The sequence below is a fragment of the Sitophilus oryzae genome, unplaced genomic scaffold, assembly GCF_002938485.1.
Source record: "Sitophilus oryzae breed Bouriz unplaced genomic scaffold, Soryzae_2.0 scaffold_170_pilon_pilon, whole genome shotgun sequence".
NCBI classification, from domain to species: Eukaryota; Metazoa; Arthropoda; class Insecta; order Coleoptera; family Curculionidae; genus Sitophilus; species Sitophilus oryzae.
In genome coordinates this window covers 1,053,233-1,078,246 of record NW_022146402.1, presented here as the reverse complement: position 1 = coordinate 1,078,246, position 25,014 = coordinate 1,053,233, and the positions used below count along the sequence as shown (strand labels likewise).

At 32.2% G+C, this 25,014-nt stretch overlaps 1 protein-coding gene across 1 annotated transcript in view; it reads right to left on the bottom strand.

Annotated features, from left to right (window-relative positions):
• LOC115881261 (KH domain-containing, RNA-binding, signal transduction-associated protein 2-like) overlaps window positions 1–25,014 on the bottom strand; it is a 175,163-nt gene that overhangs the window by 122,263 nt on the left and 27,886 nt on the right. Inside the window, 1 exon segment of the mRNA XM_030898678.1 lies at window positions 14,431–14,534. Coding sequence (XP_030754538.1) covers window positions 14,431–14,534 — 104 coding nt within the window.

Genomic DNA, 25,014 nt, shown 5'->3' with positions numbered 1-25,014 from the left:
TTCATGGAATTATGTAACACGTGCGTGTGTTTTTAATTCGATTTATCAAAATTTAAACACCCTCTACACCGAGGGGTAAACCGCAGAGGAATTATGGTGTACACTATGAAGGAATTCTACAGGAATTCCAAGGAATTACGAGGAATTCCAAGGAATTCCATAGGAATTACTAGGAATTCCAATTATTTCCGTAAGAATTCCAAGGAATTCCTTAGAAATTTAGAGGAATTCCACAGGAATTAAGAGGAATTACAAGCAACTTTATAAAAAATTAACGAACATTAGTAAACCATGAATACTATAATAGGTAGTACTAAATTTAAAGAAAAACATTTTGCAGGCGATTTTTTACTATCCGTTTTTCGTTTTCGCTTCCAAAATTTCCCAATATCAAATATCTACAGATCAGATATTCTTTTAATTTAATATATTACCCTCGATATATAAAATATTTTCCAATAGTACGGCCGAACCATTCCCGAGAGATCTACTTATAACGTTCCCTCATTTCGCCATTTTAAAGAAACCCTTCAATAAGTAAGTGCCGACATATTTCCAGTATTTTCACCTCATGATCCCCTATTGGTCCTAAAATTTAACTAAAAAAAACGTAAATCTCGTAATAGTACTTTTTATTGTAAGATCTAGTACTTATAGAGACATTAGACATTTATAAAAATCACCTGAAAATTCATAGCGGAACTGCGAAACCGAGGTGGCAACGCTGGATCAGACTGACAGAGTTACCGACTTCGTACCAAGGAATTCCAAGGAAGACCTTGAATGATTGACCTTGACTTTAAAGACCAGGAATTCCAAGGAATTCCGAAGGAATTACGAGGAATTCTGAGGAATTATTTGAGTAAAAGGAATTACGGTGTACACTTTTCCCTCTGCGGTTTACCCCTCGCTCTACACTATGCTCGAAATGTTTCCCGAAACAATCAACTCCTATTATAACAAATGTTTTTCTTATGTTGCGGGGAATCTTGGCTTGTCTCGGCCGCAAACGAACGTAAGGAAGTTCCAATTCACAAATTTTGGCCCACTCTAACATACTAACATAGCAAGTTCTCCATCATATCCGATAGTCAGGCAGAATTAAAAGCGATCAACTCAGTAACCATCAATTCGAAATTGGCCAAAGAATGCCTAGAGAATCTGAACAAATTAAGCAATGATAATAAAGCCTTCCTACTTTGGATCCTAGCCCACCAAGGGATAGTTCATTTTTATTTTGTGCTTTACTCCTACGTGGAGCATAGGGCTTTAATAAACGCTCTCTAGTGGGTTCGGTTGTTGGCAATTGATTTGACATCTCGCCATGATCGGGTTGACCGCTTTGATCTCCTTTTTAATTCTCAAATCTCATTTTTAATTGCCCCCTTTAATATGTTATCCACCTCCATTTCCTCAGTTTGATCTCATTATACACCTGCCCCTGTTGGTTAAGCTCCATAGATCCTCATTTTTGATAGTATTTGGCCAGAATATTCCTATCACTTTTCGCAGACAGCGTTTTATAAAAACTTGGAGTTTGTCAACTAATGGCGATGCAATTTTCAAGGTACAGCAACGCTAAATCAATAAATATCAGGAGTAAAGGTGAACGCTATTCCAATGATTGTTCCATGACTATCCGGAATGTATTTATGTGATCCACACATGATCGCTCAGGCCTAAATCCTGATTGTTCTGGACGAAAATGAGGTTCTATATATTTCGATAACATTTCAAGGATGATCCTAGGAAGGATTTTATTTATAGAGTTCAATAACGATTTAGAGAAATATTTAGACAAAAATCAAAATAGTCAAACATTTCAGTAGATTGAAGGAACAACGGCGAATCTTTCTGTGGGGAAAATGGAGAAAAAAAAGGTACAATACTTCATCATGGCGCCGACACGACAACGTTCGTGTCATAAACTTTGATGCGACTGATATCGGAGATGAAGAACTAACCTCTGTAAAACCGTCTCAAATACTGGCTTATACGAAAGCCTCGAGATTGGTTATGACTCAAGAAAGGATAGATAGGAACACAATAGATCTGTAAGGTCGCGGTGATCAATAACTTACATTGGCAACAACATGGCAAGTTAAATAAAAGCTTAAAATTAATATTGACTTAAAATTTAAACAAAGCAATAAAACTACAATTGTAAACAATTTTTTCGACAGCGTATTTTTAATCGTCTGCTTGATATTTACGGCACGTTTCCTTCGTTTGCAGATCGATTTGCATTTGTCCAATTTACCCGGATCATTTCCCAGTTTCGGAAAAAGCACCAATCTGCAATATTTCCCAGGGAAATACAGCTCTGACCAGCATTTGTTTCTCCAGCGATCGTATCAGCGTATTTCCGTCAAATATTTTTTAACTTTATTGTACAAGGTAAATTAATTTTCATCGGTTTTGTTGGAAGAGGATTTATCATAATCACAGTTTATTAATTAAACAACAACTAAGAAAACATGAAGATCAGTTTATAAATTGTTATCATTATCATAATCATAATTTTCAGTTTATTCCCAAGTAGCACTTTTGGACACATTTTAGGTAATGTTTCTAATAACCCTGTCTCTGTTTCTTGACACAAAATGGAAACGGTATGCCACAAATAGAAAACATTTTCGAAACCTATATATTTTATATGGATTTATTACATGTGTTTCCAATGTGGCACTAGCCGTTTCCTGAATTGTTTCCATACGGATGTGACATAAACTTTCCTTTTATTGAAAATTTAAGTCAAAATATTGCGAACGGCTACTCTTATATCGGAGGCGGTGGGAACAAGCTTTTGCTTCTGCACTTGACTAAAAAATGATACCCGCCTATACCTTACACTGCATACCAAAGGGCGCCACTTATTTCAAAAAGATGCTAATACTTACAAAGGATAGTACAAACTGAAATAAGAAAATTTGACATAAATGTATTAATTGAATAGAAAACTAAAATTAGTATAGCTATTAAATATTTTGAGAGACCGGATCAACCAATGAAACAATTCAAATACCCAAAAAAATAAGATTTATTACTTGTTAGAAATATTCGGTACCTATTCGGAACAGCAGTTATGTACATTAATATACAAGAATTATATTTAAGAAACTCTATCTTAAAACTTGTTTAAAATCAAATTATATCTTTTCAAATATTATTCAAACAATTATAATATAAAAGGAATACATTTTAGAGACGGTCTTGGTTATATTCGAATAATAAATGTTTAAATTTGACTTGACTTATTACGCAGATTCATGAACCTTTTTGTTTATATATAGTTAAAGGAAAAAAGATTAAAATCTGTACCCAAGATTGCCCTTACAGGTCAAAGATCGTAATGATATAAAAGGTAGAACATAAATAGATGGTAAATCTGAATAATCAATCAATATAACATAATTATTTTAATAATCAAATACAAGTAAAATTTAAGCAATGCTGAAGGCAAATACTTAAGTGTTAAAAAAAATATATAAAATGTAACAGAATGTTAAATTTTATAAATTAAGGGTTAAAGTAATGCTGAAGGCAAGTACTTAACCAGTTAAATGTAAAATGCTAAGAATAGTTAATTTCTTAACACACTAATGATTATTTGAAATCAAATTAATAAAATTTTAGTTTACTATAAAAAATATACTGGCCTTGTATACCAAATTATACTAAAAAAGGATCTTCTTAATGATAAAAAAAAAACATCACAGCATCCAACTTCTCCTTAGAGGGGTGCAGGGCTGAAATCTAACCGAACAGGCTGCTACTGATTACTTCGGTGACTGAACACGTAAGAAAAACTTGTGGAAAAACTTGGCATAAACTTCTAGAAAAATATGCAGAACAACTTGCAGAAAAACGTCTAGAAAAATGTCTAAAAATACTTGAAGAAAAATGCGTGGAAAAATTCTGAGAAAAATACGTAGAAAAACCTAAAAAGAAATGCACGGTATTAGTTAACCTTACATTTTAAAAAACTCAAAAAATTTACGAAGGTATTAATTTACCTCTCTCGGGAGAACCTGAAACTCCTAGAGAGCGCGTCCCCAGGTGGCGGATCGGGGAAAGCCTCCCAGATATGGGTGGTAGGAGGGAAATGAAATACCTCCCGCGGACCAACAGGTATGCAGCGTCTGATTCAGAGTGAACGGCCGCAAACAGCGTCTGTCTCAGAGTGAGCGGCTGATTACTAGGTCCTCAAAAGGGGTTGTGGCGGCAGGCGTAGCACCCTACCACACTTAAAATCTTAAGTGCTTGGGAAAAATAGATGCAGAATGAAAAATTATAAGAGAAAAATCCCCGGGTGGCAATCCACACCTCATTTAGAGGAGCCCCAACGGATACGGGGGGGGCAGTTCTGCTGAAGATTTTCAAGTACAAGCTGTAAGCAGCAACCGGGACAGAAAAGGAAAGGGAGGAAGATCAAGGAAAGGAAATTAAGACTCGCCACATGGAATATCCAAGGATGGAGAACCAAGCGAAGTGTTGTTGAACCACAAGAAGTGTTGGAGGAATTCAAGAACATGAACGTGGATATATTGGTTGTAACCGAGACAAAGAAAAAGGGAAACGGTACAGAAGAGATCGGAGGCGCACTGCATATATGGAGCGGAGTGAAAAAAGAACAAAGAGCTAAAGCGGGAGTCGGAATATTAGTGAAGAAAAAATTTAGAAAGAACATCAAGACGTGGGAACCAGTAAACGAAAGGGTGATAAGAGTGGAGATAGCGATATACGGTAGGGACGTAATTATAATAGGCGCATACGGACCAAACGATGACAGCCCCGTTACAGAGAAAGAAAAGTTTTTGGACACGATACAGAACGAAATTGCTAACATACGGAAAAAAGAACTCATTATAGCAGGCGACTTGAATGGGAGAGTAGGCAGAAAAGAAAATGATAGCGTAATAGGAAGATTTGGAGAAGAAATAACCAACGATAACGGTGAAAGAGTCATAGAAATATGCGAACTAAACGACCTCAAAGTAACAAATGGGTTCTTCAGACATAAGGATATCCACAGATACACCTGGACACAAGAAACGAGAGAACTCAAATCTATAATAGATTACATTATCATACGAAGAAGATCTACAATTAAAATAAGGGACGTCCGAGTACAGCGAGGGGCAGAATGCGGAAGCGACCACAGATTATTACTAGCTAAAATGGAATTCCCTTGGATGAATAGAAAAACGAACAACATTGAAGGAACACCGATAGAAATACAAAAAAGAAAACCACTAAAAATACAATTATTACAGGATGAATCCACACGACATCTATACCAAACAAGACTTGACCAGAAACTCATAGAATTTAGATACGATGATAACATGGAAGACACATACCAGCACATCAAAGAAAGTATGCTACAGGCAGGGATGGAAGCCCTCGGAGAAGTAGAAGGAAAACAACGACCTTTCGAATACAATCTTAGTGAAACGACGATTAACGAAATTAAATGTAAAAAACAACTGTACAATAAATGGCTGAGTACCAGGAATGAAGATGACTACAAAAAATATAGAGAAAAAAACAGAGACGTTAAAGGGATGGTAAACAGAGAGAAAAACGAAAATTGGGAAAAAACCTGCCAGAACTTGGACCAATATATCGGTGGAGCTAGAAGATCAGAAGCATGGAGAGTGATTAAGGAATTGAGATCCGATAGGAAAGAAAGATCATACATATCATACATTGAACCTGAGAAGTGGAAAGATCACTACAAAGATTTACTCACGGAAACAAGACAAAAGTTTATAGAGGAAAGACAAGAAGAAGAGGGACAACCTAGAGCACAACATATACCTATAACAATAGAAGATATACGAAAGGCAATTAAAACAATAAAAAACAAAAAAGCAGGAGGACCAGGGGACATCGCACCAGAGCTCATAAAATGCGGCACAGAAAAATTATTCAGAATCATACATGGAATGTTTGGGAAAGCAATAAATGGACATAACATACCAGACGAATGGAAGGAAGCACAGCTAACATCGATTTTCAAAAAAGGAGATAGAAGACAGTGCGATAACTATCGAGGGATCAGTGTCATAGCAACCATGGGGAGGCTATATGGTAGAGTACTGAGAGACAAATTAGAACAGAACATACAAGGAAAAATCGGAGAAGAACAAGCAGGTTTTACAGCAGGGAGATCATGCATAGATCATATTTACACGATCCAACAATTATTGGAGAAAAAAAAAGCAAAGAACAAACCAGTACACTTAGCATTCATCGATTTAAAGAAGGCCTATGACACTGTACCCAGGAAAGAACTATGGAAAGCGATGGAAAGACTGGACATACCGATAACACTCACAAATGCAATGAAGACTTTATATAGGAACAACAAAATACACATAAAAGTAGGGAACAAGATAGTAAACAGCTTAACAACATCGAAGGGGCTGCTCCAGGGATGTCCAACATCGCCAACATTATTTAAAATATTTCTGGAACATGCACTGACAACCTGGAAACGCAAATGTGAAGGTATGGGAATCCCTCTAAGAAATGAACATCTTTACACGCTCTGCTTTGCAGATGACCAGGTGGTGATGGCCCAGGATGAGGAAGATCTAAGTTATATGCTCAGGAAGCTAAATGAAGAGTATGAAAAAGTAGGACTAGAAATAAACCTGAAGAAAACCATGTACATGACAACAGAGGAAGATACAGCTGATTTACAAATAGAAGACCACCTGGAAATAAAGGGAACCAATAACTTTAAATACCTGGGATTTACACTATCGAAAAACGCAACTACGGAAGAAGATATAAATGTCAGACTTGGACAGACAAGATCCTGTATACAACAACTGCACTCCGTTATCTGGGATAGAAATATCAGGAAAAAGACTAAAACATTGATATATGAAACAATTATTCAGAGTATCATGACATATGCAGCAGAAGTATGGGTCATAAACAAAAACAACCAAAGAAAAATTCTGGCCACCGAAATGATGTATTGGAGAAGATGCTGTGGACTAACCAGAAGAGACCGAGTCACGAATGAGGAAATAAGAAGAAGAATGGGGAGAAAGACCGACGTCTTAAAGTACATAGAAACGAAAAGATTGGTATGGTACGGTCATGTTAGAAGGGCGGAAAATAGATGGATTAACAGAGTGACAGAGTGGAGCCCGATTGGAAGAAGAAAGCGAGGGTGGCCAAGAAGATCATGGCGAGATGAAGTGGACGAGTCTATGCATCGGAGAGGACTACGAGAGGGAACATGGGATGATCGAGACGAATGGAGGACCCGGTTGATGGAAGGAAGGCAGCCAGAGCTGTAGAATCCTTTATATATATATATTAATTTACCTCATTGTGAAGGCACACAATCAATAATTATTTAACATTTCTTCTCAAATAAGGGCTGGACACACTTTATCAAAAAACTGGAATCTAAAAGAAAGGCATGTGAAGGTTTTTTTCTACCGAATGGAATGTCAAGGAAAATCTTACCAAAACTAGATCCACTAAAATCTCAATAATCAAAAGCTATATGGGATCTCCATCCATCTATGGGACAACAAAATCACAATATTTTTCCCATATTGTGAAAAATACCAGCTAAATAAAATTTATTGAAAAATGGCACGGTGACCTTGGCAACGGCCAAATCCGAGGTGACGATTTTGACGTTTCCCGTCTTGTTGATACACAACGTACGATCCAATATTTGTACGATCCAATATTTTCGATAGAGAGCGTTCCGAAATTTAAACGTTGTAGAAATGTAAAAAGAATATCGATACAATAATAAAATACCGTCTATAATAAAACAAAGTAGCATTTGGAAAATGAAAATGCTACACGGAATCAAAACTTTTAGAGGAAATGTTTCGAAACATTTTCTGCAATTTGTGTCCAAGGTATTCCTGTTTTCAGCAGCCATGTTTCTAAATGTGAAGAAACAAAATACCAAACTAAAATAGTCTATGTCTGTGTGTGGATTTCAAAATTAAAACAACCATCAACAATGTCAACCTCCGTCATAATTTTTTTGTCTTAAGGTCTTTGTTTTTAGGTTTTACTCGCACAAAAAATGTTATTTGGGTTGAAACATTTCCATTTATGATGTAGCCTCCCTCACATATTTAGATACTCTCTTTGTAGATGGGCCCAAGTTATGCCTGCTCATTTCCTAATATCATGGTCCCATCTCAGGTCAGGTCTTCTTCTAGGTCTCTTAATTTCTCGTGGGTACCGTGTTGTAATTTTTGTGGTCCATGTGTTGTCCGTCCTTCTTGCCAGGTGTCCTACCCATTGCCACATGAGGGATTTGATTCTGTGGATAACATCATCATCTATTACCTGGGTCTTTTGTCGTATCCAATCTGTTCTTTTACGGTCTTTCTTGGTTATTCCCACCATATTTACTTGCACCATACCACTTTTTATATTTTATATTTCAATATCAAGATTTTTATTCATTTATTATAATTATTAATGCTGTTATAATAAATTGAAATGTAAAATTTATATATTTGCGTTTTAAACAAGAATGCATTATTTACTTACACAAAATTGAAATATTGAGTAACAATTTGTTCATTAATTGTATTTTCATGAATACAATATTTTAATATAAATAATTAATTTTATGAAAATGCTGCTTTGGTATTTTATCATATAATATGTAAGGGTAATTAATACTACTTCATGTAATTTATTGCAGCTTATAACATACATATTTAATTTATTTTGATTATGGTATGTAGCAAAATTATTTGATTTTCTTTATTTATCGATGTATAAAATTGAGAAGCTTCTTTTTCCGTTTTTGTATCAAACATTGTTATACCTATTTTCTTATGGATATTATTTAATTTTATATATTATATACCTAATATTTTCATAATAAATAAATAAAAATACGGCTTGGTGCATTTCAGTTGATTTTAAAAATTCCGACCGCAGCGCTCGATACGGCAGAAATTAGAAGTTTTCGCTCTGTATTTCACGCGTTCCGACGTTGATCGCATTGCTAATATTAAAATCGTGGCTTTGTCATAATATTTAAGTATTTTAGTTTTTAGTAGTGCAGTTATTGTAACTACAAAACACTCAGGTACGAGGTTTGTGTGATGTAACGCTGTAAAAAATTAAATAGTCATATACTATGAGAGGGTAAATTATAATTTGCAATATTCATGGTATACTAGTGCTTAAATTTTTTATGAACATTGACATGAGTCAAATATCTATACTAAACTTTGAATAAGAAGACTAAGGAAGGAGCATAATGCTATCCATGTATTCATGCATGGTGGGCGGAAAAAGCACTCTAGGGTGGGGATCCTTGACAGTTCTGTATGACGATTCATTTGACACATTTGAATTTGATTTGAAATTTTGTGGATTTGTCAGTCTTTACGGGGCTTATCTTATGTTATTTATTATTTATTCTACTACTGATAGTTGTATAAAGGTAGTAAATCTAGATGGAAATTGTGGCAGAACTTAAATTAACAGTGACACTATCGCGATTTATCGAAAAAGACTCTAAAATAGTTGGTTGTGTAGCGTGCGGTAGATCTCGGCAAAAATTGAGTGAAATAATGGAACAACTTTTCGCTAGTAAGTGACTATATAATATACATACGTGTAGTAAACCGATCATTTATGAAATTCACTTAAATTAACTAAATTATATATTTTTCTTGCATTTTTAGCTTTTATTTATTGCTTGTCAAAGATTAGATGTCAAAGAATTTAGATACGTTAATTTGACTTACATGCTTCAGTAGCGTATCGGATGTTTGTGTTAATAAATACTTATTATAACTTATCTATTTTTATTAGAATTATATATTTTATAACAATTTTAATAACTACCAACATTTATTCACAACGTAAAATAAAACAACAAATTATTGAGTCTACCCCACGTCTACCCTACATCATAGTTTTACATTTTTTAAATAAAATTAGAACGACACTGATAAACCGGAATCTAAGTCGGCCATATTTGAGGCCCATCGCGGTGTACCTAAGATTTTTGATATGCTCCTTCCTTAGTCTTCTTATTCAAATATACTAACATATAAAGTCCTTGAGTGACTGACATACTGATTAATCACGATTCTGCTAAAACCAATCAACGTAAGAAGCTCAATTTTGGCACACAAGTTGATTTTAGGGTGTAGAGGTTCGATAAGAAGCGATTTTTCGAAATTCCAGTTCCAAGAGGGTGAAACCACCCCTCAAGTATTACAATATTTTTTATTTAAAAAACGGCCAAGTTTCCGAAAAAACGCTTAAACACGTATATTTTATTTTGTTTTTTTTACATATTTTAAGATTTTTTAAAAATGTATACAGGGTGTTTCGAAAAATCTGGACATTAATCACGATTCTGCTTAAACTGCTTGACGTTTAAAGCTGATTTTTGGCAAACGGATTGACTGTGGGGTGTAGAGGTTCGATAAGGAGGGGTTTCTCGAATCTCAAATTCCAAGAGGGTGAAAACGCCCCTCAAATATTACAATATTTGTTATTTAAAAAAGGGTTAGTCTTTCGCGAAAACGCTTGGACAAGCATAATTTATTTGTTTTTTTTACATATTTTGAAATTTTTTAAAAAAATCATACAGGGTGTTCCAAAAAGTAGGGTAATTTCTTAACCACGATTCTGCTTAAACTGCTTGACGTAAAAAGCTTATTTTTGGCAAACGGATTTTTCGGAAGTCAAATTCCAACGAGATGTAACTACCCCTCAAATATTACCAAGTTATATAATAATATCGCCATATTGTTTTTTCTCATGCTGACATAAATGTGAGAAAATTTTATTCAGTTTGTATGTTAATGGAAATTCTTGCTTTGCTTTATTATCACCATTACAAACGATTAATTCGACGCGAACGAAGTCGCTGGTACACGCTAGTCTATTATAAATTATTGTAGCAGATCACGTACCAGATGTTGTTTCGGCCGTTGAATTCATATTAATCGTGGTATTGTGGTTTTTTGTGTGTTTGTGACCAAGCAGACAAAACAGTGACAAGACAGAAACATTCATGTTTTACGACAAAGTTGTGACAAATCCAATACATTTCTGCGACATTTTTGTCTCATTTTTGTTTTGTTTCAAAATTCGGAGAATTTTCAATGTCCCGTCTCGAGTCGGTAAATATAAAAGTGTCTATGTTTTGTTTGTATATTTTACGACAAGTCGTCGGCGCAGTGTGGATGGCGTGTGCTGCCAACAGTAGGAGACCAGTGAAATCACACATAGTTAATAAAACTCATTCGCAATCACTAAACTTTTGACTTTATTGTACTTTTGACATTGCGGTGTGGACAATTTGTCTCAAGTTTGTCTTGTCAGAAGTCTCCATTTTTTGTGACAAGTTTGTCTTGTTTTTGTCTCAAAATCCTGTTTACTTTTTGTCGCCTTGGTCTGGACCCGGCATTATATTTTATTTGTTGTCTGTATTCGTTTCTTTCTGTATTGCGATATGATTATATACCTTTAAAAAAATCGTTATAAACGAAATGGCCCTAGTTATGTCTCCGCTAGCAAAACCGGTACGTAAAACTATGCTAGCTACCGTAGTTGAACTCATCTAAAAAGTTTTATTAGTTTGAATAATAGATTATACTACAAGTTAGACCTTCTGAAGATATCAAAATATTATTTTTTTTTTATTTTACTTTTTACTGACATTATTTACTTGGGCTAAATAAATATGTGGTGCCTGAAAGGCTTATTAATACTACAGAATGTTCAGGTATAGTTCAACATCACGTCATATATTGTCGAACTCTCTCAACCACTTGCCTATCAGATGAAAGAGATTGGTGGCGTCATTACTGCATTTCGTAAATTACTGTATCCAGGGTTGTTCACCACATACGACACGGAGTATTGTAGCTAAACGATGAGATTTACAAATTGTAAGTTTTGGGTTCGGCGAATTTAAAAATAATTTTACAAGATACAGAGTGTCCCAAATAAGTAAAAAAATATCAAAGGTGTATTTTTTTAAATGGAACACCCTGTATATTATTACATTTTTAGTTTCTACGATTAAAATAAAGGTAAATTTGATTAAGATTTATTATACTTAAACCTTACCGTTTTTAAAATATTTTCAATTTTGTGAAATTGCAGTAAAAATTTTAAGGCTTCATTTCTCCAAGGGTATCAAAGTTTTTAATACTAAATATTTACTGAAGTTTATTTACTGATCAGTTATTGTGTTACAATAATAAAAATAATACTACCTTATACAGAGTGTCTAAAAATTTATTTTAAATAATTATTAGCTTCAAACGGCAATAACTTGTTTAATTTAAATGGAACACCCTGTATATTTTACGAGAATCAGATGCACAATTTAATTGTCTATCAAATTATGTTATACCATTTTTTACCTATCTCTTTAAGTTTCCGTAGAAAATGCATTTTCTTGTAATTTAGAACTTATTTATCAATATACCCATGGACTATTGACATTTTAGATTATTTTTTAAAGATGTACCAAATTTAAAGAGTACAAATATTAATATTGTCGATATAATTCGTTTATTTCATTAAAAAATAAAAAAAAACTGTTTAAATATTTGTTAAAGAGGATCAGTTAATATGATTCCAGTATTCAAACAACATTAACTGACTGTTTGCTTTGATTAATAATAATTGCTCCAAATACTAAAAAACTGAATTTTGTATGGGCATTAGACAGTGTGATAAAAAGTAACACCTTAAAAATGATATTTCATTTTTTAATAAATGCTTATTTATAACTACAGAGACTTTAATTTGATAACTTATTATTATATTGATTTCTGACTCAAATCCACATTTATTTATAATAATTTAATAACGAACACAATTAAGTATGTAATTAATTAGTATATGGGCGCAAATAATGGTGTTATATTTAATTAATGGTATACTCTTTTATAAAGATTTAAATAGTTTTCTTTTTGCATACAAATGGGCTAGTAATATTATCGTTTTGCTAAAAACGATAATATTACTAGTCTGTACATTTTGTACATTTGTTGCTTTAAAAACAATCTAAAATGTCAATATTCCATTGATATATTGATAAATGAGGTCTAAATTATAAGAAAATGCATTTTATACGAAAACTTGAAGGGATAGGTAAAAAATGGTATAATACAATTTGATAGACAATTTAATTGTGCATCTGATTCTCCTAAAATATACAGGGCATTCCATTTAAATTAAAGAAGTTATTGCCGTTTGAAGCTAATAATTATTTAAAATAAATTTTTAGACACTCTGTATAAGGTAGTATTATTTTTATTATTGCAACGCAATAACTGATCAATAAATAAACTTCATTAAATATTATTAAAAAACATTGATACCCTTTGGAGAAATGAAGCTTTAAAATTTTTACTGTAATTTCACAAAATTGAAAATATTTCAAAAACGGTAAGGTTTAAGTATAATAAACCTTAATCAAATTTACCGTTATTTTAATCGTAGAAACTAAAAATGTAATAATATACAGAGCGTTCCATTTAAAAAAATACAACTTTGATATTTTTTATTTATTTGGGACACTCTGTATCTTGTAAAAATATGTTTAAATTGTAGCTCTAATAGTCCTTCAACGAACCCCAAACTTACAATTTGTAAAAATCTCATCGTTTAGCTACAATACTCCGTGTCGTATGTGGTGAACAACCCTGTATATTTTTAGTAATTGTCATTGTCATTTGATTTCTTCTTCTTCTTGTCAAACTCTCCTTTTCAGGAGAGAGTTGCGTTGCCTAGCCAGGGCCATTCTGGCAAAGTACTTTTCTGCTTTTCTTTTTTCTGGGTTTGGAGTCATAATTTTATTGACGGACATCGATCAAGTCAAAATTAAAATGTAATTGTTGCTGTTAAATAAAATTCAAATTTTTTATTGAAAAAATGCCTCAAAGATTTAACCAAAATGAACAGTGGCTCATTGCTAAGTTAATAAATTATTTTTCTCGAGGAAGAGACGCTGGTAGAACACTCTTGCCCGTGGACGCGGTATTATATGAAGTAAGTACAATGCAAAGGTGTAATATTTCTATGTAAGATACAAATTGATAGCGTTTTTAAAAAATACAAGTTGCTGATGCTCCAAAAATAGGAATTTTAACAGTCCAAAGGAGTGGAATTAAAGGGATCATAACTGATGAAGAGTTCAAGAAAAAATGAACAAATGCCGAAAAACCAGAACTCGCTCAATCAATAATATAGGAACGTACTTAAAATTTTCTAAACAATATCAACTGATCTCAGACACAACCTAAAACTAATATTTGACAGATAATGATGACGTAACGGTGAACAACGGCTGAACTGTCTTTATATTATTATAATTATTGTGCTGTGTGAAACATGTTGGAATGTTTTTATTTAACAGGTCATTAAGCTTACCTTTGGATGATCCCTTACAGGAACAGCCACTCTGACGGCGACCTTAATAGGTTTATCTCTGGTAATATCTACCATTCTTCTGCTGTCACTGGAGCCTTTGTTCCCTGGAACAAACACGAAATTAATTTCAAACAGTAAGAGAGTGTTTTCAGGTTAATTAAGCTTTAAATTAAATAACGTATTTGGAAGCCTCTTGGATCTTAGTTATTAATTGAAACAGTAATTTGTAAGGTTTTTTTCTTCTATATTAAATATTATCAAATATTAAAATGATATTACATAATAGAAAAAAATATGAGACGCATTTATTTTTTTTGAAAAAATCTGGGTATTTCGCCACTTAAACTGAAATCTGAAAAAGAACGTTTTTTTGTGAAATGCCACATCATTAAAATTCAAGCTTGCCACAAAATTAATAAATAAACTTAATTTCATTTCATTGAAATGTTCTATCTAAATCATGTCGTCACTTTTATCTTTTTGTTTTGTAGTAAATTGATCATAGTCCAATATTATATCTTGTGTCTGCATTCCTGAAATTCCTTTCGTAGACACAGGTCCAGTAAACGAATATTATTTCTTTTGATATCACAACATGAATATTCTGTATATTGAATACTTCGCTATAGTTGTCATAAAATACGTATACCTGGTGCATCTCAAAAGTGGCTCACCCCTACAACTTTTTTTATTTTTTCAGATAAAAAAAATGAGATTTGGTATGTATAACATACCAAATTAGTGTATATAACATACATTAGGATTGATTGACGTATTCAACTGTTGTTGGTCACTTCCTGTTTCATTAGAAATGACTACAACTTTTGGTTTTTAAATGACACCCGGTATATTTCTACTTTATTCGATAGAAAATGACACTCTGAATAGAATGACACATCATATGTCAACTTTTGACATTTTTTGCGTATGATTTATTTGAAATTGTAACAAGCGGCTCATAACGACAATTTGACATGAACTACCAAGTGTGTGGTACCAATTTACTTTTTCCAAATATGCTAATGAGCCACCCTTTTGTTCCATTTGAAAAAATTGAGATATGATTAAAAATATGATTTGGGCATATTTTAACCGCCCAGTACAAAACACGAAAAACATTAGACGATCAAATATATTTTTCCAAGGCTTTCTGATTAAAAATTAGTGTTTTAACACAGCCATGGACACTCTAGATAAAATTTAAAATATTAATTTTCAAGCGAGAACGTCAAAAGTTGACATATGATATGTCACTCTATTCAGAGTGTCATTTTCTCTCGAATGAAGTAGAAATATACCGAGGGTGTCATTTAAAAATCAAAAGTTGTAGTCATTTTCGGTGAAACAGAAAGTGACCAAAAACAATTGAATAAGTCAATCAGTCCTAATTTATGTCATATATTAACATACGAAATCTTTTTTAAATTAAAACGACCACTTTCAAGATGCACCCGGTGTGTAAAAATTAAGCTTGTAAAAATACGTCCAATTTTTTGGTTGTTGTTATTTTTTAGCGGTCCACTGAAATTAAAAATATTTAAAAATTCCTACCCTCATTACGTCGTCTAACTCGAAAAAGCCACAAACATAATAAAAAACGGCCGTATTTGCTTTCCTGCCCAAAACAAACCGAAAAATTAATCGCATATCACCGGCTTTTTCACACTTTTTCCAGCGTTAATTAAAGTCTCGGAATGGCTTTATTTAAAGCAGAAGAGGTTGCTAAAAAGTTTTTATCTAACGCACAGATAAATCCTCTTTAAATTTATGGCAGGCCAATCTAAAAAGGGGACGAACGAAGAAGAAATAAAATAAAGATTGGTGATGCGAAAAATATCGAATTCTAGGACTTTCGGTTTTATAGGGATTGAGTTCTTTATGGCAGTAATATTATCAAATGTTTATCTATTAAAAATAGATGGGCATTATCTTAACAATCTAAGATTCGCTGATGACATAGTTCTAATTGCCAATAGTCATAAAGAACTACAAGCACAAATTAACGAACTAAATAGAGCCAGCAATAAAGAAGGTCTCAAAATGAATTTAGCAAAAATTAAAGGAACGTACAACGAACTAGAAAACAGAAAAGACATTCTAATAAATAATACAACACTGGAAATAGTAGAAAAATATATATATATTTGGGACAACTAATACACACCTCGGGATCTCTACTACCAGAAATCAACAAAAGTTTTAAGTTATTTAAGTTAGCATGGAGCTATGTTACTTATGCAAGAATCACAATCATTTTAAAATCTAGAATGCCACTGTAAAGAAGAAAACATTCGACCAATTGTAAAACTTGGAAAATCAGTTCGTTATAGTAATGCTTTATTTATTCACTATTCTAATAAAGAATACGCATTCCTTCGGAAACTCTCTATTTATTTATCTAGTAATGCTAAAACACTCTATTTGAAAGTCGAAGAGAAAATAGTATGATTCATTGGCAAGCGATGTAAATATTTGTGATCAGATAAAATTGTGATGTAAGAGGAGACTTAGCTTGCCGGCGGCGAGTCAGTAGTAGACGGGCCGGCCGGCTGTGTAGTGTTGTGTTTTGTCACAGAGCTGACAATTGGGGGTTGCGAGTCTTTTAACTATCATAGTTGCGAGTCGTTTTACTGTAAGGCAACGCGGTCGTTTGACCACAAGAAGAAAACCTCTATTGACGTCTTGCCTTCGAGTTGGTCTTGAGAGTTTGAGGTCTCCATAATGTCTTCTCGATTGAGGATGCGGCGTTGGGGTAGTGAGGTACCCCAATTAGCCTATTCGATTGGGATGCGAATCTGTTTAGCGGCAGATTTGCATCCGGGGGAAGCCCCTATACTATTTCAGGTGACACTAGCTAGTTGTTGAAGATTATTAACCAATAGATCAGAATAATATTTGAATTAGATGGAAGATATGGAATGGGATATATTGAATAGAATTTCAGTGATGTCAGTGACTAGGGGGCGGAGTACCCCCGGGTGAGTTTTACTATTTAACTATCAATTTTATCCAGATCAGTAAATGTTTGTTTTGTTATTTTCATGTACAATGAGAGAGTGCTTGCCAATGACCAACTAAATGGATATTTGAGGTGAATTTGCATTGTGAGACCCGGTTGAGTAAGCCCCAGAAATAAGCGATTTTACACAATGCGTACTACCAGTCACGACCTATGCATGCGAAACATGGACATTTAAAACGGACATCATAAGGAAACTGCAGGTCGCACAATGCTCAATGGAACAAAATATGCTGAAAATAACCAATAGAGACCGATAGAGTAAAAGAATAGAGTGGATACGACAAAGACCTAGGTAATAAATGTCATCCAAAGAATCAAATCCCTCAAGTGGCAATGGGTAGGACACCTGGCTAGAAGGACGGACAACAGATGGACCACAAAAATTACAGCACGGTACCCAAACCTGAGATGGGACCATGGTATTAGGAAATTAGCAGGGATAACTTGAGCCCGCATAGCCAACAAGAGACAACAATGGACCGAACTGCAAAGAGAGTATCTAAATATGTGAAGGAGGCTACACCATAATTAGAAATGGGTGAATAAGCTGAAGATGATGATGATAATGGTTTATAATAGCTCCCGTATACAGCGTACGTAACGCCTTGGTAGTACCAAGGTACAGCTTGCCATGCTAGAGCCGTTCGGTATACAAGGAAGGTAATGTGGCTAGCACTACGCTTCAACCTCCCATTATTACCTGAGGATTGTGAACCCTAAGTACTCAGTTAAGGCTGAATCGACCTAGGTACCCAAACTATTTTTATTTTAATAAAAATAGTCGGCTGATGAAATGACGGCTGTAAGATTCGAACCCTTAACCTTTAGATTGGTAGTCTAGAGCTGTACCTCTACGACATCGGGCACCTAGTATGTATAATAATTTATCTTAGTGTAATAGATATGATATATAATAATGATTTACCTTAGCGAAATAGATATGTAAGTAGCCTTAATTATAATCTGACAGTTATATCAGATATTTGAGAAGTCTTAATCAGATATTTGAGAAGTCTTGGTAAGTCTTAAATAAGCGCAAATATTTTTAGGGCTGGTAGATCTTGGTAAAAGAAACATATTTTCGCTTTACCGTTTTTCAAATATGTCCAACCAAGATATTTTACTTGAAAATAAAAAAAATGATTTTTAGCTTAAATTTATTATTAATTTTAATTAATGTCATATTCTCTGCTGTTGTTAAAGTATCATATTTTTCGATAACTATCATCACCCTTTCCGTAACATTGAGCTAAATAAATTTTATGCTTCTTTAACATTTTAAAACAACAAAAAACATTACGTTAATTAAAATTCTATGAATAGCCATCTATCAAAGAATGAAAACGAAGTTATATTACCATAGAAACGCGTTTTGATTTTTAGAACTTAGAAAATATTCAACCATATTTCCATGTTTTCCTTAATTTTCTCTAAAACGGTATGGAAATTTGGAATGTATACAGAACAGAAGAATTAAGCTTGATTTTCATGCATCCGTTATACGTTGGTACGTTGGTCCGATGGTGCTTTGATTGGTCATAGCATTTTCGCGCCACTATTCATCCGTAAATATTTTACTTCAGCCCGTCAACGGATCCGTTCATACGATAACGGACGTTTTGACACTTTTTTGACAAATTTAATCTAACCTTAATAAAAATATAAGTAAAATAGCAAAATCGTTATGGAAAGGAAAATATAAAATAACACCAACGTATATCCGATAAACGGAGGCATGAAAATGCAATAAATTTAAAAACTTCGTTATTTTCTAACCAATCAAAGTCTTTAAATTCTACCAGTAAAATTAATATCGTATCAACGTATCGTCGGACGACGGATGCATGAAAATCAAGCTTTAATCGTTTTAGAACAGGCAAAATTTTTTATGAAGAATGCATTTTTCTGAAAATGATAATAATAAAAAAGTTTTTCCTCTTGTAAAGACAATCCGGGGACATACTGTATTTAAGAACAACAAAATGCAACCTAGATCTGGCGTCAGGTATGCTTCTAGTAGAGAATTAAAAAAATAAACCACATTAACCTATGTACATATACAGAATTTTTGTACCTACTGCAAACAAAACCGAAAAATTAATCTCATCGCAGGCTATCCACATTTTTTCCACCGTTAACTACAGCCCCGAAATGGCTTTATTTAAAACAGAATAAAATGATAAAAAAGTTTTTGTGTATCGCAGATAAATTCGTTTTAAATTTATCGCGGGCTGGTGCAAAAAAATGAGGATAAACAGGAAAGAAGAAAAGGAAAAAAGGTCGAGAATCAGTGGTGCGAAAAATCTGGAATTCTAGGAAAAACCGCGTTTTTAGGGTGATTTTTTTATGGCGGTTATATTTCCAAATATTTATTTTGGCGTAAAAAAGAGCTGTAAAAAAGTAAGTAAAGGTAGGGGTATTCGTAAAAAATGTGTTTCTATACCTATATAAGAATAACTTTTTTTAAGTTGGATAAAGTATATTTTTCTTTAAAATTTTTAAAACACCAAAAAGCTTCAAACCAATATGACTATTTTTTAATTGTTTTAATTTTTACTTATGTCCATTAAAATCAAAAAAACGATAGCCATTCATTACTAACCTCTACAGAAGCCTCAGCAATACATTTAGGTATTTGTATTAGACTGTATTAAAAAGCCTCTTTTATTTTTCGTTTAGAGGCTATCGGTTCTTTCCTAATCATTTTTGCGTTGTTAAAATCGACTCTGTGCCTTGTGCCCCATGAAGGCTGACAAATTTTAGATTTACGATAAAGCCATTTCGGATTTACTTACTTTTTTAATTTAGGTATTTCAAATTATTTTTTAATTTTGTACAATATCGTATAATATATTATGAAATTTAAATTACAAAAAATCTATGTTATTAAAGATAAGGTGCTTTAATTTTCATTATAAGAACTTTTGAATTGAAGAATTTTATGAAGGTATTTCTTATTCCCGGCACAAAAATTAATTCAGAAACATAATTTACTACTATTTTATAAATGTATTATTATTTATTTTGTTTATTAATATATTATGTACATAATGTCGGTTTTGATTCTTTTAATTACACAAAAATATAAAGCAAAATAAATGAACAGAAAACATTATCCATGTTAACAAATAACTTGCGCAATCAAGGAGTGATTTATGTGAGTGCATCACGTCTAAAATTTATAAAATCGCAGTATATACTAAAAGTTATACTTAATACTTAAGAAATCATGGATATCATACTTCTTCAACGCTATTTGAATGAAAAACGTGCAATGAAAAGAAATATGTTTGTACGGATTTGGAATATGCCATTTGATTTAGTATTCAAATTTATGAAGGACATAGATCGGAAACCATAAGTCCGGGAAAAAAATATGTAGAGTAATTTTTATAGAAAATTTTGTGAGCTTTATTTTTATATATAGAGCGTTTTTCGGTAGATGTCATAGTTTGCGAGATATAAGCAAAAAAGTGTGAAAAAATGACCTTTAACTCTTCCTCACTCCTCGAGTCCATTGTCTATCTTCGGGGACTTTTGACACATATCAGCCCAAATATAGAGGAATCGTTTAAAACCATTTTCAAAACTGTGGGATATTTTTCCACCAATTGGGCCTTTTCTAACTAATTTGACTGAGGTAAAATTTTTTAGTGCAAGTGGCGAAGTACCCAAGACTTTTTTAAAGAGATTGTTCTGTCGTATTTATTGCATTACATTTTACCAAACTTATAATTTTAAATACGAAATTCTTCAGATAATGCGTCGGATTTTGGAATGTAAATTAAATAAACCTTGATGGAAATTCTCTTAATGAATTATTTGAATTATTTCACGTAAAATATGTATTCTTGTTTAATTTTAGTCCAAAAGATATGAATCAAAATAAACAACGTTATGACATAAAATCTTCGTCTCACCAGAAATTTAAGAAGCAAAATTTCTTGAGTCGGATTAATCTTGAAGCTAAATATTTGATCGCAAATATTAACAAAGAAAATATTTACAAGACGAATGGAATTATTATTTTCATTTTCTCAAGACAAAAATAGGGCAGGTCTCATTAAATTTTAAACCAAGCAATATTAAAACAAAATAATTAAAAGCCTGATGTTACTGGATATACCATGCTGGCAACTATTTCTTCTTTCAAGCTTCAAGAAATTTCCGGCATCTACATACATATATAAAATGCTAATGTTTATCTGTGTCGTCTCTACTGAAGTAACGACTTGCTCTAGAAAGTTGCTTTTTTACTAAAAGATAGCTAATTAGCTGTTCTAAAAACTGTCGTCGCCGGATTTTTTGTTTTTCATTTAATTAAAAAAAAGTATTTTTTTCCTGATTGTCGTGGCGGATGCGCCAGACTTCAACTTGATATTTATCAATATGACTTGGGTACAAATACAAATTTGTAATATTCCACAGGAGTAGATAAAACAACATAAATAAAACAAACTATTTTATTATCAATAAAATATAATAACACCGAAGTTTATACCTTAAAGGTTCATTAATTAACTTTAATCTAATGTTTTTTAAACAAGTACCTTATGACATTATTTTCTGCAGTACTAAAATCCATTATTTACCTATCGTCAGTTTTTAGTATATGTTTTACTATCCTTGTATCATATACGAGATGTGCACTTATCTATGACTACAATCTATGACGAGATGGTATACAAACTTTATTGATGATAACATTATAACCTATAATTTAGCAAGACTTTGGCAAGCCTCAAAAATCTAAAGGCGAGTTCATACGTATCGGCGCGGCGTCCGTTTGTCGTTCATCGTTCCGTCAAACCAATAAAATTAAAATATGATCTGTCATTTTTGAAATAAACCAATAAAACTGGTTAAAAACAACAAGAGACGCCGCATGACGGATTTATTTTTAAATCCATCCATAGTTAACTTAAAAAATATTAGAAACTTTTTTTAGTATAATAAAGAGATTGGTATGGGCGTCATCTGCCTTTCATCTGTCATTCTCTGTCGAAATCTTACCTGAAGAAAAGAAAAACATAGTTATAGCACCTATTAATAGAAAATTCTATCGTTAGGATTGAAATATATTTTAGAGAATTTTACCGTTATAATATTCAAATATTTTTTTCAGAAACATATTCGTACATTAATTTTATTAAAACAAAATATACCTGCATTTTCGGAAATTCTGTTTATTGAAGTTTATTTAACGCGAAACGGCGAACACGAAAATTGCTATAAAAGTAAAAATGTAATGCGACTGGGGTTTTTAAATTAAGTATTTTTCACGGAAAACTAGATTTTCCATCATATTTAGGGCCGACAGCAAATTAAAAAATAAATTACAGTTACATATGTAGCTGCGTATACCTTCATTTTTGTTACGTGAAACTGTAATATTTCAGGATAAAAATAAAAGAAGTTTTAAATTGAAAAATGTGCATGGTGGTATTCAAATATAATATTGTACAAATTTGTTGTTCGGCAAACTAGAAGAAACTCAGATAAGATATGGTAGACCGGACAAATCTTGCGTTGCTCATCTCATTGTTGATAAAGATCATTGTATAGATACTAATAATTTAAAATGAATTAAACAAGTCTCAAAGTACAGGCAATTAGATGCATATGAGAGCAAGAAAGTTAATAAATGTAAATATCATATGAAAAGAGTTAATGGTCCAATTCCTTCAAGTTCTCTGTTCCTATTGCTCTAGTTTCGGTAATTAATTGTTACGCTCGGAAAGATGTAGAAAACGGAAAGATGTAGAAACAAAATAATTTATCGGTATATGTGGGAAGGCAATGTACATAATTTAAAATTATTTTTAAATGTACAGGGTATGTCAGAACTAAGATCCACACCAAAGTTATATTTTTTCTTATGAAACACCCGGTGTTTTATTTTGTTATGATTTTTATGAGTACCTTGTTTATACAGGGTTGTTCACCACATACGACACGGAGTATTGTAGCTAAACGATTAGATTTTTACAAATTGTAAATTTTGGGTTCGCTGAAGGACTATTAGAGCTACAATTTAAAAATAATTTTACAAGATACAGAGTGTTCCAAATAAGTAAAAAATATTATAGTTGTATTTTTTAAATGGAAGATCCTGTATATTATTCTATTTTTAGATTCTACGATTGAAATAAAGGTAAATTTGATTAAGGTTTATCACACTTAAACCTTACCGTTTTTGAAATATTTTCAATTTTGTGAAATTGCAGTAATAAATTTAATGCTTCATTTCTCTAAGTTTATGAAAGTTTTTAATACTATATATTTACCGAAGATTATTTATTGATCAGATATTGTGTTGGAATAATAAAAATTATACTACCTTATACAGAGTGTCCAAAAATTTATATTAAATAATTACTAGCTTTAACCGGCAATAACTTGTTTAATTTAAATAAAACACCCTATATATTTTACGCGAATCAGATGCACAATTTAATTGTCTATCAAATTATATTATACCATTCTATACCTATCTCTTCAAGTTTATGTAGAAAATTAATTTTCTTATACTTTAGACTTCATTTATCACTATACCCATGGAATATTGACATTTTAGATTTTTTTAAAGCAACATATTATGTACAAAATGTACAGGTAATAAAAATAATAATATTGCTAGTCTATTTGTTTACAAAAAGAAAACTATTTAAATCTTTGTAGAAGAGTATACCAATTTAATATACCACCATTATTTCCGGCCAAAAATTAGTTAATTACATACGTAATTGTTTTGATTAATAAATTATTGTATATAAATGTGGATTTGACTTAGAAATCAATATAATAATAAGATATGAAAATGAACGTCTCTGTTTTTATAAATAAGCATTCGTCAAAAAATGAAATAAAATATTTTTAATTTTTTATAAGGTGTTACTTTTTACCATACTGTCTAATACACATACAAAATTCAGTTTCTTAGTATTTCGAGGAATTATTATTAATCAACGTAAACAGTCAATTAATGTAGTTTGAATACTGGGATCATATTAATTGGTGCACTTTATCCAAAAATATTTAAACGGTTTTTTATTTTTTAATGGAATAAGCGAACTATACTGACAATATTAGTATCTGTACTCTTTGAAAATTTGTTACATCTTTAAAAATAATCTAAAATGTCAATATTCCATGGATATAGTAATAAATGAGGTCTAGATTATAAGAGAATGCATTTTCTACGAAAACCTGAAGAGATATGTAAAAAATGGTATAATGCAATTTGGTAGATAATTAAATTGTGCATCTGATTCTTGTAAAATATACAGAGTGTTCCATTTAAATTAAACAAGTTATTGCCGTTTGAAGCTAGTAATTATTTAATATAAATTTCTGGACACTCTGTATAAGGTAGTATAATTTTTATTATTGCAACATTATATCTGATCAATAAATAATCTTCGGTAAATATTTAGTATTAAAAACTTTGATACCCTTAGAGAAATGAAGCATTAGCAAAACGGTAAGGTTTAAGTGTGATAAACCTTAATCAAATTTACCTTTATTTCAATCGTAGAATCTAAAAATAGAATAATATAGAG